The sequence below is a fragment of the Anopheles coluzzii genome, chromosome 3 (assembly GCF_943734685.1).
Source record: "Anopheles coluzzii chromosome 3, AcolN3, whole genome shotgun sequence".
Lineage (NCBI taxonomy): Eukaryota > Metazoa > Arthropoda > Insecta > Diptera > Culicidae > Anopheles > Anopheles coluzzii.
The window spans coordinates 91101137-91116261 of record NC_064671.1 but is presented as its reverse complement, the minus strand read 5'-3'; the positions used below and the strand labels follow the sequence as shown (position 1 = coordinate 91116261).

At 44.8% G+C, this 15125-nt stretch overlaps 4 protein-coding genes across 8 annotated transcripts in view; 1 reads left to right on the top strand and 3 right to left on the bottom strand.

Annotated features, from left to right (window-relative positions):
- Positions 1-9643, top strand: part of LOC120959642 (calcium-transporting ATPase type 2C member 1) — a 54769-nt gene extending 45126 nt beyond the window's left edge. For all 5 annotated transcript variants that reach the window (XM_040383209.2, XM_040383205.2, XM_040383206.2 and 2 more), the window contains 4 exons: positions 597-1412; positions 5570-5885; positions 5960-6410; positions 6499-9643. In XM_040383209.2, coding sequence (XP_040239143.1) covers positions 597-1412; positions 5570-5885; positions 5960-6410; positions 6499-6744 — 1829 coding nt within the window. In that variant the 3' untranslated portion in view covers positions 6745-9643. The remainder of the gene's footprint in view (positions 1-596; positions 1413-5569; positions 5886-5959; positions 6411-6498) is intronic.
- LOC125907467 (valine-rich protein-like) lies at positions 1419-2623 on the bottom strand. The gene has a single exon (XM_049609972.1). It carries the CDS (start codon positions 2221-2223, stop codon positions 1552-1554), a length of 672 nt encoding a protein of 223 aa, XP_049465929.1. The 5' UTR covers positions 2224-2623; the 3' UTR covers positions 1419-1551.
- LOC120959645 (mantle protein-like) lies at positions 2885-5561 on the bottom strand. Its single transcript, XM_049609971.1, has one exon. It carries the CDS (start codon positions 5251-5253, stop codon positions 4540-4542), a length of 714 nt encoding a protein of 237 aa, XP_049465928.1. The 5' UTR covers positions 5254-5561; the 3' UTR covers positions 2885-4539.
- Positions 9644-12046: 2403 nt separating the features above from the next.
- LOC120959643 (piggyBac transposable element-derived protein 4-like) lies at positions 12047-14186 on the bottom strand. Its single transcript, XM_040383210.2, has 2 exons — positions 13927-14186; positions 12047-13856 (listed from the first exon to the last, which is right to left on the bottom strand). The coding sequence occupies exon 2, from the start codon at positions 13815-13817 to the stop codon at positions 12120-12122; it is 1698 nt and encodes a 565-aa protein (XP_040239144.2). The 5' UTR covers positions 13818-13856; positions 13927-14186; the 3' UTR covers positions 12047-12119.
- Between the last annotated feature and the right edge of the window lie 939 nt (positions 14187-15125).

The window sequence follows — 15125 nt, the reverse complement described above, 5'->3', positions numbered from 1 at the left end:
ATTTTGGCCAGCATGATAAATGGTACAAACGAATTACTGCCAGCCCTACATGCGAGCCAACTAGCGTCAAGGGTAGTAGAGTAGCGCATTTGTTATGCGGTGGCGTTTTTTTCTTTTTGCGACTTCGCTTCCGGCATTACAATAAATCAAACTCTGGAATAAGAAATAGTTTTCAATGTTACGCTCGAAGTGTAGCCGATGACTCATGTGCTCTGCTGAATGTGTTGTCGTATAAATGCTGGCAGGATGCCAAATAACTTGCCTCTAGAGTTGTGTTTTTTTAGGAATGTGGGAGTGCAAAAGAGACGTTTTCTTGGATAAATGTCTTTAGTACGTGGGAGCATCTGTACCAGCTGATTCTTTATCGTAATAGCATCAACACTGTTGGTCGAAACGATTGCGTATAATGAATTATTACAATATATTACACACATTTAATATCCATGCAGGCATACTTCCTTGTTCTTATTAACTGGAAATGTAACAACAGGATTAGGATTATTGTAATATTTTTCAAAAACCCAAACAGAAAAATCAACGAAAAAAAGCTCAAACCAAGTTCACTAAATATGTTTGTTCACTGTTCTCAACCTTAGGTCTACCGATCGTTGTAACCGTAACGCTCGCTCTCGGCGTCATGCGTATGGCTAAACGGCACTGCATCGTTAAAAAGCTGCCCACGGTCGAGACGCTCGGCTGCGTCACCGTCATCTGCTCGGACAAAACCGGTACGATCACGAAGAACGAGATGACGGTCACCGTCATTATCACGTCCGACGGCTACATGGCGGACGTAACCGGCGCCGGCTACAACGATAATGGGGAAATTCACATCCGCGACTGCAACAGCATGGACAATGCGAAGGCCAGCATCAACCAGCTGCTCGAGGCGGGCGTCGTGTGCAACAATGCGATCATCCAGAACGACACACTGCTCGGCCAGCCGACCGAAGGGGCGCTGCTGGCGGCGGCAATGAAGAACGGCCAGTACTCGGCCGCGGACAACTATCTGCGCATCCAGGAGTACCCGTTCAGCTCGGAGCAGAAGATGATGGCGGTGAAGGCGGTGCCAAAGTACGCCAACACGAAGGAGGAGCTGTTCTTCGTGAAGGGCGCGATCGAGATGGTTTTGCCCCAGTGCACCAAGTTCTGGTACGGCGGGCAAGCGATCGCACTGAGTAAACAGAACGAGGCAGAATTCCTGCAGGAAGCGTACGAGATCGGGCGGAAAGGGCTGCGTGTGCTGGCGATTGCGCGGGGCACCTCGCTGCAGGATCTGGTCTATCTCGGGCTGGTGGGAATAACCGATCCGCCGAGACCGCTCGTGCGCGAATCGATCGAAATGCTGCGCTCGAGCGGTGTGCTGGTGAAGATGGTCACGGGAGACTCTCAAGAAACGGCCATGGCAATCGGTAAGTGGTTTGTTTGGAGTGAATAAGTTAGGTTTTCTTTTTATTTGACATGAACAGTGTACATGTGGGAGGGGGAATGGGAGGATATTTAGGAAAGGAAAGGACATTCCGCCCATGGCGAATGTATTCGCTCGCAGACTTATCCAAGGAAGTTCTTGATTCCGTGCAAATGCGGGAACTTGTTCAGCTTCGTCAGGTGCAGCTGGTGCGCCTGAACCGGCACGGGCACGTGGATTGGCACCTTGACCGGGTACGGCTCAGCCACGGGCAGGTCCTTCACGATCACCTCCTCGACGGGGACTTCCTTGATCACCTTCACGACCTTCACGTGCGGAATCTCCTTGATGATGGGCACTTCACGCACCAACTCAACCTCGCGCACCACCTCCACCGGCACCTCCACACGCCGATGTACGATCTTTTCGACCGGCACCTCCCGCACGACCTCCACATCGCGGTACACCGTAATTTCGTTCACGACCGGCACCTCCTTAACTACGGGTACTTCCTTCACGTGGGTGACGACGTGCTCTTCCGGCACCTCCTGAATGTACGGCACCTTCACCTCCTTGATGGTGGACACGCGCTTCTCGATGTGCTGAATCTCGGGCACGGGTACGGGCACTGCCACCGGTACTTCCACCTTTACCAGCTTGGCTTGGGACAGGGAAGCGCCGAGAATCGCCATGGTGGCGACGAAAAGAACCTGCAAGAAGGGAGACAAAGGACGCGTTAGTAAAAGGATGGGAATATTGGACGGTTTACTGTGTGTCGATGCACCGCGCCTGATGGTTGAACGTACCAGTTTCATGATGTGTTTTGTGAATAGCTCTACTGCTTGCTGGTGAGATGTGCCTTCGACGGATGTTAAACTGTGAATACGTTATGGTACCATTTGCTAATCCCTTTTATACCTGACCTTTTGCAAAATTTCTTAACCGTATTGTGGGTTTGTGTGCGCATTGAAAAGGGCTCGTTTGGTGGGGGAAAAGGGTACGCATATGGGACAGTATTATGTGATCGGTATGTGAAAAGGAATGTAATGTTACCGGCATTACTTAACTAATGTTGGGCAGACTTTCAGAACGGGAAAACGGAATGGCCCATGCGGCCTAACGGCGGTCTAAGAATGTTAACTGTGTAATCAATGCTAGACTTGCTTTGAAAGTCTTTTTTCTTTCGGTTTGATGATGATTTAATTTGTATTATCTTTTGTTGAAATATGTTGAAATATCTTTGAGAACAATGGTATGATTTTCTGTAATAGTATATCGAGTTCACATTACTTGCCTTAGTATGTAGTTTTATAATTTTTCTACTTTTTTCATAAATATTATTCATTGTCCATCCAACCAATTTGGCTTATTGTAGTATAGTTTTGTTTTACTTATTGCATATTCTATTTCAATCTTTTTGAAATAATTTAACACTCTATGTATGTCTTTTTTAGTTTGTTTTTTTTTTTCTTTTATTCTTCATATCTGAGACGATTTTTAAAGTAATTTAAACAGCGTTTTATTAACATTTCGCCATATTTGTTATTGACTCTATAAATCATACGTTATCATATGAGAACGGATTCTTTTAGCAAATGTGTCCGAAGTAAACGTTAAATTAGAATAAAATAATTAGCACACGAGACGGTACAGTAGTCGTCAACTCGAACGACTTAACAACATGCCCGTCATGAGTTCAAGTCTCGTATGGAGCGTCTCCCGTAGTAAACACTACCAGGCTGCGTGATACTAAATACGTACGTATTACGTATTATTGTATCGATATCCTGTATAAGAGCGGCATGACGGCGTGTATGTCAATACGTAAAAAATAGAATTAGCACAACATCAGTTCAACAACTGCCATGAAAAGCCTGTAAAAATGATTAAATGAGGCGAGGTTGCATGGTTTTACATTATTTTTGCCTTATTTTGCTATTGATTCTCAACAAAAATATATCGATTGTCTGCTGCTTAATGTGATAAATCTGCAGCTAACTTGCTTAATACGTTTTAGGTTCATCGACCTCTAGTATGCGTCCAAGTTGGATTCATTTGCGTTGAGCAGAGTGTTTCTTAAGAACAACAAGTGTCTATGTCAGTGCTAGACCTACAGAACTACTGGAATCAATTTCTGTCGAATGATTGACAGCAAAGTTCATTACTTTCTTCTAATGATCTTTTGGATAGCGGCAGTGATATATTCATATAAACCTACGTAGATCGAGAGTTGGTGCACGTTGGCACGTTAAACAAATTAGTCCAGAGAATTTTCGCCGATTTTTTCTATAGAACCATAGGAGCAAAATATGAAGGCCAGTCAGTTCTTATGCGACATGAACAAATAAAGACAGTTCAAATATGTTTTTGTCATCAGTGCGTCCCAAAGTAAAGTTTTACTTGTATAGTATTGATTGGTCAAGTCTCTTCTTCTTATTTGGCTCAACAACCATTGTCGGTCAAGGCCTGCCTACCACTTGTGGGCTTGGCTTTCAGTGACTTATTGATTTCCCTCCATAGCAGGATAGTCAGTCCTACGTATGGCGGCACGGTCTATTTGGGGCTTGAACCCATCCATGACGGGCATGTCGTTAAGTCGTACGAGTTGACAACTGTACCATGAGACCGGCTCTACGGTAAGTCTCTACGGTTGACGAACAGTCCAACTAGTTACATACCACTTGTAGCTTCTTGTCTTATGTGAACTATACGTTTCCTGCCCCTTTAGAACAGGTCACTTACAGACAATCCCAGTCTTTGCCACGATACGACAAACTCAACCCTAGCCTAGGCTGTTCATAGTTGTGGAACGCTTTTTTGACTCTTTCTAACGGAAAATTAACTTTAGGTGATGGGAATAGCACTCTATATCACCTTTTTTTGGACAAATCAATTTTTTGTTGTTCTATGTTTAAATTGTCAAAGAGTCTGTCCAAAAAGCGTGATATACACTCCAATTTCCCTCCTATAAAGTTCACTTCCCATAAGAAAAAGTCAGCCTTACAATTCTTTCATTTGATGCGTTCAGCTGCAAAAGAAATTGAATATTACAGGGAAAGGTTTACTCGTTTGTAATAAATATCTTTATTTAAATTTCATACTGCAGAATAGCGTTTTGCACTCCCCCTTCCTTAATGCTTGCCAAACTTCTTGAGGAAACCGACCGGATCGGGCAGGTAGCTACCGGCCAGGTTGTGGAACTTGTCCTTCAGCGAAGGTTCCACCGGTTCTACCACCACCGGTACTGGTGCGACCGTTTCCGGCACCGTGTACGGCACCTGCACCTCCTCCGGCTCGTTGTACGCCACCGGGTAGGGCTTCTTGTTGAAGACGTACCGCTTGTACGGCACCTCGCGGATCTCCTCCACCTCCTTGATCACCTCGATGTGCTTCTCGACCGGGATGTGCTTGATCTTCTCCACGTGCTTGATCACCTCGTACGGCACCTCCACCTTCTCGATGACCACCTTCTCGATCGGCACCTCGCGAATAACCTCCACCGGCCGCTCGACGACGATCTCCTTCGTTACGGGCACGTGCTTCACCACCTCGACCTGCTTCTCCACGTCGACGTGCTTCTCCACCGGGACGCGCTTGATGATCGGCTCGGGGACGTGCTTGATGATCTCGCCCTTGGTGTGCTCGTACTTGGGGATGCTGATCGGGACCTTCTTGATGTGGGGTACCGGCACCAGCACGGGAACGTTGATGTCGTGCGTGGCGATCGATGCTTGGAGAAGCGCTCCTAGCGAGCAGAGGACGAGTAACTGGAATGGTTTTGATGGAAAGTTAGCGAATATGTGCAGGAAGACGAAAGGTGGACAAAGTGCTCTTACCAGCTTCATCGTTGTTGTTGTCAGTTAGAAGTGTAATTTGCGAATGTTGTTCTACTGTGCCGCAGACGTCCGCTTATATAGGTGTCTAGGTACCTAGGAGCCCTACGACCGGAATGTGCACCCCCAGCTTTCTTTTCCCTTACGTCAACCAGTGACTGGTTGAGCAGGTTACCGTTTGACCTGCGATTTTTAGGGTCGTTTTAGGGTTGCCGGACCCAGCAACTCTCTTCAATTACACTAATTTGAGACACTCAAAGCAATTAATAACAAATAAGAACTAATATATTGTAATTAATCCTCCTTTTTTCTCTCTTATCTTTAACAGCTTCTAAAATTGGACTAGACATTGTGCACATGCAGGCCATGTCCGGGCATGATATTGATCAGATGAACGAAATGCAGCTGGAAAAGATCATCAACACGGTGAGCGTGTTTTATCGCGTCACACCCAAGCACAAGCTCGCGATCGTGAAGGCGCTGCAGCAGAACGGCCATATCGTCGGTATGACGGGCGATGGTGTGAACGACGGTGTGGCGCTCAAGCGTGCCGACATTGGCATTGCCATGGGCAAGAACGGTACCGACGTGTGCAAGGAAGCTGCCGACATGATCCTGGTCGATGACGATTTCCATACGATCATGTAAGACTTTACGCGATCATTTTTCATATAAAAACACAGAAAAATATTAAACCGAATCTTGTGTCAATTTTTAGTGCTGCGATTGAGGAAGGCAAAGGTATTTTCTGGAACATTCGCAACTTTGTCCGGTTCCAGCTGTCCACGTCGATTGCAGCACTGTCGCTGATTGCGCTGTCCACGCTGATGGGCATCTCGAACCCGCTCAATGCGATGCAAATCCTGTGGATCAACATCATCATGGACGGACCGCCGGCCCAGTCGCTCGGCGTCGAGCCGGTCGACCAGGACGTGCTGAAGCAGAAACCGCGGAACGTGAAACAGCCCATGATTTCGAAATCGCTCATCATCAATGTGCTGCTGTCGGCGGGCATCATCATCCTCGGTACGCTGTGGGTGTTCCAGCGCGAGATGGCGGACGGGACGGGCGTGACGAGCCGCGATACGACCATGACCTTTACCTGCTTTGTGCTGTTCGACATGTGGAATGCGCTGAGCTGTCGATCGCAGACAAAGAGTGTATTTCAGGTAAGGTTGTTTTACAGTTCAAGAACCATTCGCTTTATTTATACTATTTTCTAACAATAATTTGTTTTTTTGTGCTTCTCTGCTACAGATTGGCCTGTTTACGAACCGGATGTTCCTGCTGGCGGTCGGCTTTTCTCTCCTCGGCCAGCTGCTCGTCATCTATTTCCCGCCGCTGCAGATGGTTTTCCAAACGGAAGCGCTCTCAGCGATGGATCTCCTCTTTCTCGTCTCGCTCACCTCGAGTGTGTTCATCGTGTCCGAGCTGAAGAAGTGGTTCGAGCGCACCATGGAGCGACGAATGTACCGCAAGCGCACCGAGCTTGACTTTGTATGACAAACAGCTCCCAAAGATGCTGGAAGATTGCACAAGGACTAAATCCGGTTCCGCATGGAAAGTGCGCGGACCGAAACGGAAAGAGTAAAACTGTATAACCGACCGAGCGAAGAGCGAGGCCAGAAAGTGGCGGAACACGCGTGAGAGGAACGTTCCGTATGCAAAGTAAAACAAACAAACAAACTTGACGGAAATTTCGGTTGCGATTGCGGCGGCTGCTACTACCAACTTCAACAACAACAACAACAACAACACCACCGAAGATAGTAACCAACGACGACAACAACAGCAGGAAACAAAACAAACAAACAAACCAATGCTACACAAAACACAAAACGGAAAACGACGACGCATGACGATCGACGACAAATTTCTTAAGGCTATATAAATACAGTGAAGAAGGAACAGCGGAGTATTTTAACAGTTGCTTTCAAGGAACGCTTTCGGAACAGAACAAACCAACAACACAGAAACCACTATTCCTATTCGAGCAAGTGCTACTGCTGGGCCTCCTTTTAGACAAATTAACCACCTATAAATGGAACGGCAAAGAGTCTCAATATTTCATTCAAACTGTAAAAGGAAGGATATTATAAATAGTGCTCAACAGGGATCGAATTGAGGATCGTGAAGGAGATGATAAGAAACAAGCACTAACTATTACATTCGATTACGAGCCAGTTCAGATTTGAAGCTGAATGAAGCGATCACACTTACACACTTAAAAAAAACGAAGGGAACAAAGTGGACAGAGATGGCTTACAGGATGGACACTTGGAGAGAGAAAAACAGACAAATTAGACGCATGCGTGGAAGGTGGAGAATAGATGAACCCCTCCCGCAAGAAGGATTTCAGAACAAACAAACAAATAGGCATACCGAAAAGGGACAAGTTACATGGTGGTCGGATGTTTTATTTTATATTTTAAGCAAAACATTCGCTTACTTCCTTTCTGTGTCGTGTATTCCAGGGAGTATACGGATCAGTTGTTTCTACTGGTTCTAAAAAGCGGTATATGCAGATGGAGATAGGGAAAACACCATTACGTGCATGCTCAAATCTGGACTCAAAACAATCTCGCTGTATATTTATATATAGTCTACTACTATGTTGTGCCTTTCTGTTACTACTATTTAGCTTAACCTTCTTCTAGGGAATCGTTTTCTTCTTTGTTTTTTTTTTGCTCCTATTTTTCCAATTTTACCACTCAAACGCTCTACCCTTGCGGTGGGAAATGCAATTTTTCTCTTCATCTTAGTGTAAAAGCTTTTACAGTTTTTGTTTTAATGGCACGGCAAGGACAAGTAAGGATAGAAACGGAGCATACAGGCGCGTCATATAACTATCTTTCGTCTAAGTATTACTAAGAAAGGGACAGAGCGAGAGAAGAGAGGCCTAGGTACGGTACAGTGTTTAGTAGCTAAGTATTTAAAATGGTTCAGTTTTGTAAAAGTCAGTTAGGTAGGGAAAACGAAGAAAGTGCGACGAACAGGACAGCTAAACACAGAGAGACGTTGATTCGGAGCGTCTGAGCGGCTGTGCATTCAGTGACTTTAAAAAAGAAAGAGAGAAAGCGTACTATAAAACATTTAAGTCGTTAATATGTTTTTTCTTTATATTTTTTTATATCACGTTTAGTTTTATCATACATTTTAATTTTTATTTGTTCATTTTTATTTATGTTTGTTTTATTATTTTTCTTTTTCATGCTTTTGTTAAACGAATTTATGCTACCAACTGTATGGCAAAGAGCGCAGAAGAAGTGGAATTTATATGGAATAGCTGGAATCAATCAAGACGCACGAATGAATATTAATGACAATATATGATGTAGCTGCGGAACTGCGATCATAAATGCCATACCTAGAGCAGGCAGGAATTTGCTTTCCCTCATCCTCTATCAACACTTTTCACCACCTGGCCCGGTGCTTTGGTATGTAATAGTTTAAGTAATCTTGTGATATAACGGCTAACCTTAACACACGTAGTCCTGCTGGCTTCTACGTCGGGTTTGGGCGCGGGAGTGTCTGTCCGTACCATCAACCATACCATTAGCTGTCGTCGTATGAATAACAAACGCTTATATCTTTTGTGTAACCTATACTCTGTGTGTATGTGACAATCGGCGTGCATGAATGGGACACCCGGGCGCCGGCAGTATCCGGTGAGGCTCGCCCTCAAAACCGTCTTTCGGTTCGGGGTCATATTTTGCTTCGCCGCTCGCCGCTTTTTCCACTCCAACCGCTTGATGAAATGGCCCGGAACGCTTAAGAATGTGAAGAGGAGAAAGTGTAAGCGTTCGAGATCGCGCTCCCGATAGCAAATATGTTGAATGCCTTTAAAACTGTGGTATTTGTGTTAGTTTCAGTTTAATGAATATTCTGTTTACCTCAACTAGATTTTCCAAAGTGTCCCCCGATGTAACGTTTACAATATTGAAAGCGAATAAGAAGCTGAGTTCCCTCTAAAACACAAAACAGTACAGTACACAACACAATCACTAAAGAGAAATTAAAAGAAACACACTACACATATACACTACAGAAGAAAACAACAAAACATTTGAAGTTGATCGGAATCGGTAGTCTTCTAACAGGAAAAAGGGAAGGATGTAATAAAAAAAACGTAAAACACGATTGTCAAAGCAGAATCAGAACAACCAACAGCAGACAAATCAACAAGAATCGAATGCAAGAGTGTGAAGGAAAAAAATCCAAGTAAAAAGGGGGTGTAGAGCCAACACCAACCAGCCAACCAGAGAAAACCTCGATCGCGCACAACAACAACAACAAGAACAACAGCAGCAGTTAAAACAGTGAACAGTCTTTTTGTGAACAGTGCAATATCTTCTAGCATGAAAGGGGAGCATGAAATATGTGTGTGGAAGGTGAACAAAAATATGAAGAGAAAAAGAAGAAGGAGATGATGAAGAAGAAACAAAGAAACAAAATAAGGAAAACCAACCAAAACGGCAAACAGCACAATAAAATATGCGTGTTAATCACAAGCAATGATCACGATCACCCTCAAAAGAAGAGTATAGCACAACAAACACCCTAGCACCATCATCATCACCACCATCACCACCAAAACCCATCACGAAGCACCGACAGGGAACGTGTTTCGCACTCATTAAATCACGCACCGTTTTGGAAATCAGGCTCCCGTTTGGGGTTCCAAACAGGCGAGAGCCCTACAATAGGGACGGAGCCAGGTATAGGTTTGCTTTTAGGGTTCGCTTTTAGGGACGCCTTCATCATTCGCGTGCAAACGACTGCCGCCGTCTGGCGCGCCAGCAGCACCTTCACCCCAACACAGAGAATGCTTGCAGTCAAGGGCAAAGGTTTACGAGGAAGACACGTTTGTTCAATGGTTGTTCCAAGGGCAATCAGGGAAGTGCATCCGAGATCCTATTTGCCGTAGATATATGTGTATGTGTGTCATATAAACGCCAACAGAGCACATCATCATGATCATCATCATCATCGTCATCGTCATGGTGTAACCGATCTTCATCCATCACCCGCACATTCGCTAGAAGCACGATCGATTTCAATTGGCTTGCAAAGTTCAAGATCCCATCGTGATTCTTATTAGATTCGCGAGATCTTATTAGATAGATTTGCTTTGAAGCTGGGCAACATTCGTATTGGCACACGTGGTTTGAGTGTGTTACTGTTAGACCAGTAAACCATCCAGCCACGCGTGCTCACACTTCACCACACCTACAATATCACGCTCATAACTCACATATCATACACAACACGCGGTACCAACAAGAGAAAACTAAGCACAAAAAAGCAACACACGCACACAAATTTGTCACAAAGTCATATTTTCACCCTAAAGTTAGATTAGTTTCACTGAGTGTAGGTATGTATGGACTAGCCCCATTAATTTGAACCAAAACGGAGCAGAGCGATGCTTTATTTCGTTTCTCCATCATTCATACAAAAAAAAGAAACACACCCCATTTCAACTAAAATACTGAAAATAAATGTAAAGCTTGCTGGGCAGTTAGATTCGACGAACCTACAGAGCTGTTTGTGTGTGTGTAAGTTGTCAAGCAAATGCTTGCAGGAGAATAAAATTGGAGAAAAAAATATAAATTATCATCAAAAAACTACATGCAAACTACGTACTACAAAGCAAAACAAAACCCCGTTTAAATGTAAGCCCACATTGCGTGCAGTAAGAGTACAGTAAGATACAACAACACGTTAAACGCATAATCTAGAAAGAAAACGATGAATCACCTTGAATCAATGGGAAATGAATGGTGAAGTATTTAAAAGCATGATGCTATCGATCGTGTGCATATTTATCGAAACAATAAATAACACTATTTATGGAACAAAAAATAAAGCTCGAAAGCCGCGAACACGCCCATAAGGGAAGGTAGCGTTTAATAGGTGAAGGTAGCGAAGGAGCTCTTACTACCAGCAAAGCATATTTACTCCGACAACGGGCTGATCGAGTGGCATAACAAAAATGAATTTTCTTGTAGAAGTCATGTAAGGTCTCGCTAGGAGTTTAACGCTCCGCGGTTAGATCATTTTCATTTAAACATGCTTTTGGAATCAATAACATTTTGATTTAAAGTTTGTGAGGGGAAAGAAAAACTCATAATCATCACTTTGGCAAGCATTAATCTTTATTAATGGTTAGGAAAAACGTTTGAATCGATGCAGTAAACATGTGTTAAAAGACAGTCAACGGTTTAAGCACAACCTAATAAAACTCATCGTCTTAAGCCCTAAATCGATGCTCTGGAACCATAAAACCAATTGGAGTTTATGCTCCGGTAAAAGAGAGGAAATATAAAACACCCCTAAGACACATAAAACTAGTTCGTGTTACGCTTAAATGTTTAAATGCGAAATGAACAATACGCAGTGGCGCCAAAATGATAAGAAACAGCCTGGACGCATTTAACCGCATGAAAACATGGAAAGGTGGAAATAGAAACATTTGATAAGGACATTAAAGGAAGGAAATGTGAAAGCCAGAAAAAAAAGTATTCAAATCATTCAAAAGCAAACAAGAAGGATAGGAAAAGCAAAGCAAAGGGGAAGGAATAAAGCAGGAAAAGGAGAAACATAGAACACATTTAAAAGAGAAAGAAACATAAGTGGACGATTAAGCACAGAACACATCTCGAAGCAGCAGCAACAAGAGCCACACAAAAACAAATACACATATTCATACAAACGTGTTAAAATGGAAAACAAAATGATAACATGTGAACAGAGCAACACAACCAGATTGGATTGCAATAAATGGGCACATTACCGAAACAAATGCAGCGTGTTGTTAATTCTTTATTTTGCCCTAAATTTCCCTTCCATCGAATTCCTTCTTTGTTTGCCCAATCTTAATGCAACTTGTTAAAGCACGGCATGCAAAGTTGAGGCTGCTTCGGACAGCTCCCACAAAACGTAGTGGTTGCCTTTTTGTTCCTTCCTGCCTCATAGTGGCTCATGGTTTTCCGAGACTCAGCATAGCAGTTGGCACATGATCGTCGCACCGTTCTACCATTCCCATCAGTCCGTACCTCTAGATGGTGGGTGTACTTTTTCTCCCCGCCGCTCAAACCTCGCTCGACGGTGGGGCTGGGCAATGGCACCAGCTGGTCCACCAGTTGCTCGCGGAATGTCGCCAGCTTAAGCTTCTTTTTCGTCACCATGCGGTGCAGAATCCACGCATTCGTGACGCACACTTGGAGCAGCAGCACGAGACCCACCTGTTTGTACCACTTCATCCCTTTCCGGAGGTCGGTGATGTGCGGGCCGATCGCGTCCGAACGATCTGGCCTACCTTTGGCTTGGATGTGTGCGATCACTGCCTCTGGCTGGATGCGTGCTACCCTGATCCAGCGACGATTCGATCGTACCTGACTTTCCATTGGAACCAGCGCGGGCGAGTGCTTGGTGCTCAGCAGGCCCATCGTGCACGTTCCTTTCCATTTCAGCACCATTACTCCGTCGTCGTTTTCGCGCGCTATTATTTCCCCCTTCCGAAGCTTTGCTAGTAGGACGTCCTTGGGCATACTGTTTCCATTGACCCGAACCGTGCCAACGAGGTGCGTCTGGTTGGCTAGCAACGCTTGCGCCAGATCGAAGCTGGCATGGAAGTTGTCGATGTAAACGGTGCGACCCTGGTTAAGCAGTGGTTCGCACAGCTCCATGCACACACTGTTGGCCAGCTGAGCTTCACCTATTAGGCGCTGCTCGGTGCATAGCTTCAGTCCCCAGGTATACCCTTCCAGGGAGCACAGCTTAAACAGTGCCCACCGTCCGTGGCGGTGAGCGCTGGCGGGGATGTACTGCTTGAAGCTGGTACGATCTCTGCCTAGGGCGAGCATTTCCCGCACGACCACATCTTCTCCGAGGTGGAGAAGCGCTTGGAATTTGCTCTGCAGCACATCGATAAAGGCTCCTATCTTGCCCGGCTCCTTGTAGTCGGTTTTGCTCGTTCCATCGTCGTAGAAGCAAAACGCACCGAGCAACGCCCGAAAGCGTTCGCGATACATTGCCGCTCGTGGAACGGCGAAGTTGTAGAGGGCATTTTCGGACCAATAATCCTCCAGCCGGCCAACACGCACCAAATCCATCCATATCATGAGTCCGATAAATTTGCGCACCTCCTTCGGGTTGGTTTCAAGCCATTTGCTCGCTTTTGATTTTTGTGCATTCTTTTTCTCCATATATAGGTTCATGGCGAGCGCGATATGGGCCACGAGCTTATCGTCGAGTATGAGAGAGAATATTTCGTACGGCGTACTTTTGGCAGGCCGATCCACGCGCAATATCTTCTTGCGGAAGAATGGAAACGGTTTTTGCTTTCCCGCCCAAGGCTTCCAGCTTGATCTTGCCTCCAGAGCGTTCACGCAGCGACCGGTCGCTTGCTCTTGACTATCTTCGTCAAGCTCCTCCATTATGGATGCTTGCATCACTTCCTCAATATTGTTTTCCATGTCCGATTCGTCCGATTTGGCGTCATGATCGGAATCGGATGAAGAGTCCTCATTGTTGGGGAAACAATTTGGTATATTGTTCAAATTGTCCGCCATTGTTTATACCGGGCTCGTCCCACGAACCTTTGGCACAGACTGTAGGGAAAGGAAATAGTGGAAATTACATTTTTATACATCGAATATATAAACTACATATCAGCCATACCAAGTTGTTGTTAGGCGTGTTTCGATGCAGGCCCCTCCTAGCTAGCCAATACATGCAAGTATCCTTCCTCTCTTTCGGGATCACGGTTTGCTGCCATGAGCCATTGAAAAATTTAATGAAAATCTTAGTTACACATCGATATTGCAATAGAAATGCTGAAAGATTCTTGGGTTAGTTATTGAAACCAGCAACACTCCTAGCATACGAGAAGTGCAGATTGTTTACAAATTGACGACAAACCGATTTGTTATCAATCGTGTTGTCGTACACAAAATACCCAAAGAACATTTTTAATGTTTTTGGTATTCCACCGTAGCGTGGTACAGTATCGGACATTAAGATAGGACCCTTTTTTTTTCAATGCACCGTGCACTTGTTTTGCCACGTTACTCGTGTTTGTGTGTGTGAATGTGTGTATGTGTGTGTGTATGTGTGTATGTGTGTGTGTATGTGTGTGTGTGTGTGTGTGTGTGTGTGTGTGTGTGTGTGTGTGTGTGTGTGTGTGTGTGTGTGTGTGTGTGTGTGTGTGTGTGTGTGTGTGTGTGTGTGTGTGTGTGTGTGTGTGTGTGTGTGTGTGTGTGTGTGTGTGTGTGTGTGTGTGTGTGTGTGTGTGTGTTTGTGTGTGTGTGTGTGTAGTAGTAGTAGAAAGTGAGTGTGCTTTTTAATGTGTATTTGCAAGTGCGCGGGTTTGTGTCTGAAAAACATAGCTTGCCATGATGTCATATTGCGTTGAAATTATTCTTATTATGTGTGTTATCATGTGAAACATTGTGCGTTTACACTTGGATAAAAACTAAAGTTTGCATCGACAGCAGCCCTTGTTCCTCGGACGAAAACGCAGGTGTGCTGTTTCATGAATGTGAATGCGACACCGGTGCGAAATGGACACACGCACAATAGCAATGAACTCGGCATTCTCTCACAGGTGTTTCTCCAGTGCACGCCATTGAAAGGCCTTCGTGCATCTCTGCGTTGCACGTTGTGTGCGAATGGTAAACTTTGTGCGTGCATTGAGCTGACGCGCAGTTGTTCTTTTCAATGGGCGTTTTGTTTCATGAGCGCGGCAGTATTCTGTTCTCGATTTTGAAGGGAAGATGCTTACTCTCGTACTCGTTGATAGTTTTTATCCATGCGATGTTTTCGCTGCTCGACAACGATGTTATTCATCGCGTATAGAAGTAGAACGCAGGCAGAGCACG

Excerpts from the sequence above, each read along its gene's own strand:
- LOC125907467 (XM_049609972.1), bottom strand. The coding sequence starts at position 2,223 with ATGAAACTGGTACGTTCAACCATCAGGCGCGGTGCATCGACACACAGT.
- LOC120959645 (XM_049609971.1), bottom strand. The coding sequence starts at position 5,253 with ATGAAGCTGGTAAGAGCACTTTGTCCACCTTTCGTCTTCCTGCACATA.
- LOC120959643 (XM_040383210.2), bottom strand. The coding sequence starts at position 13,817 with ATGGCGGACAATTTGAACAATATACCAAATTGTTTCCCCAACAATGAG.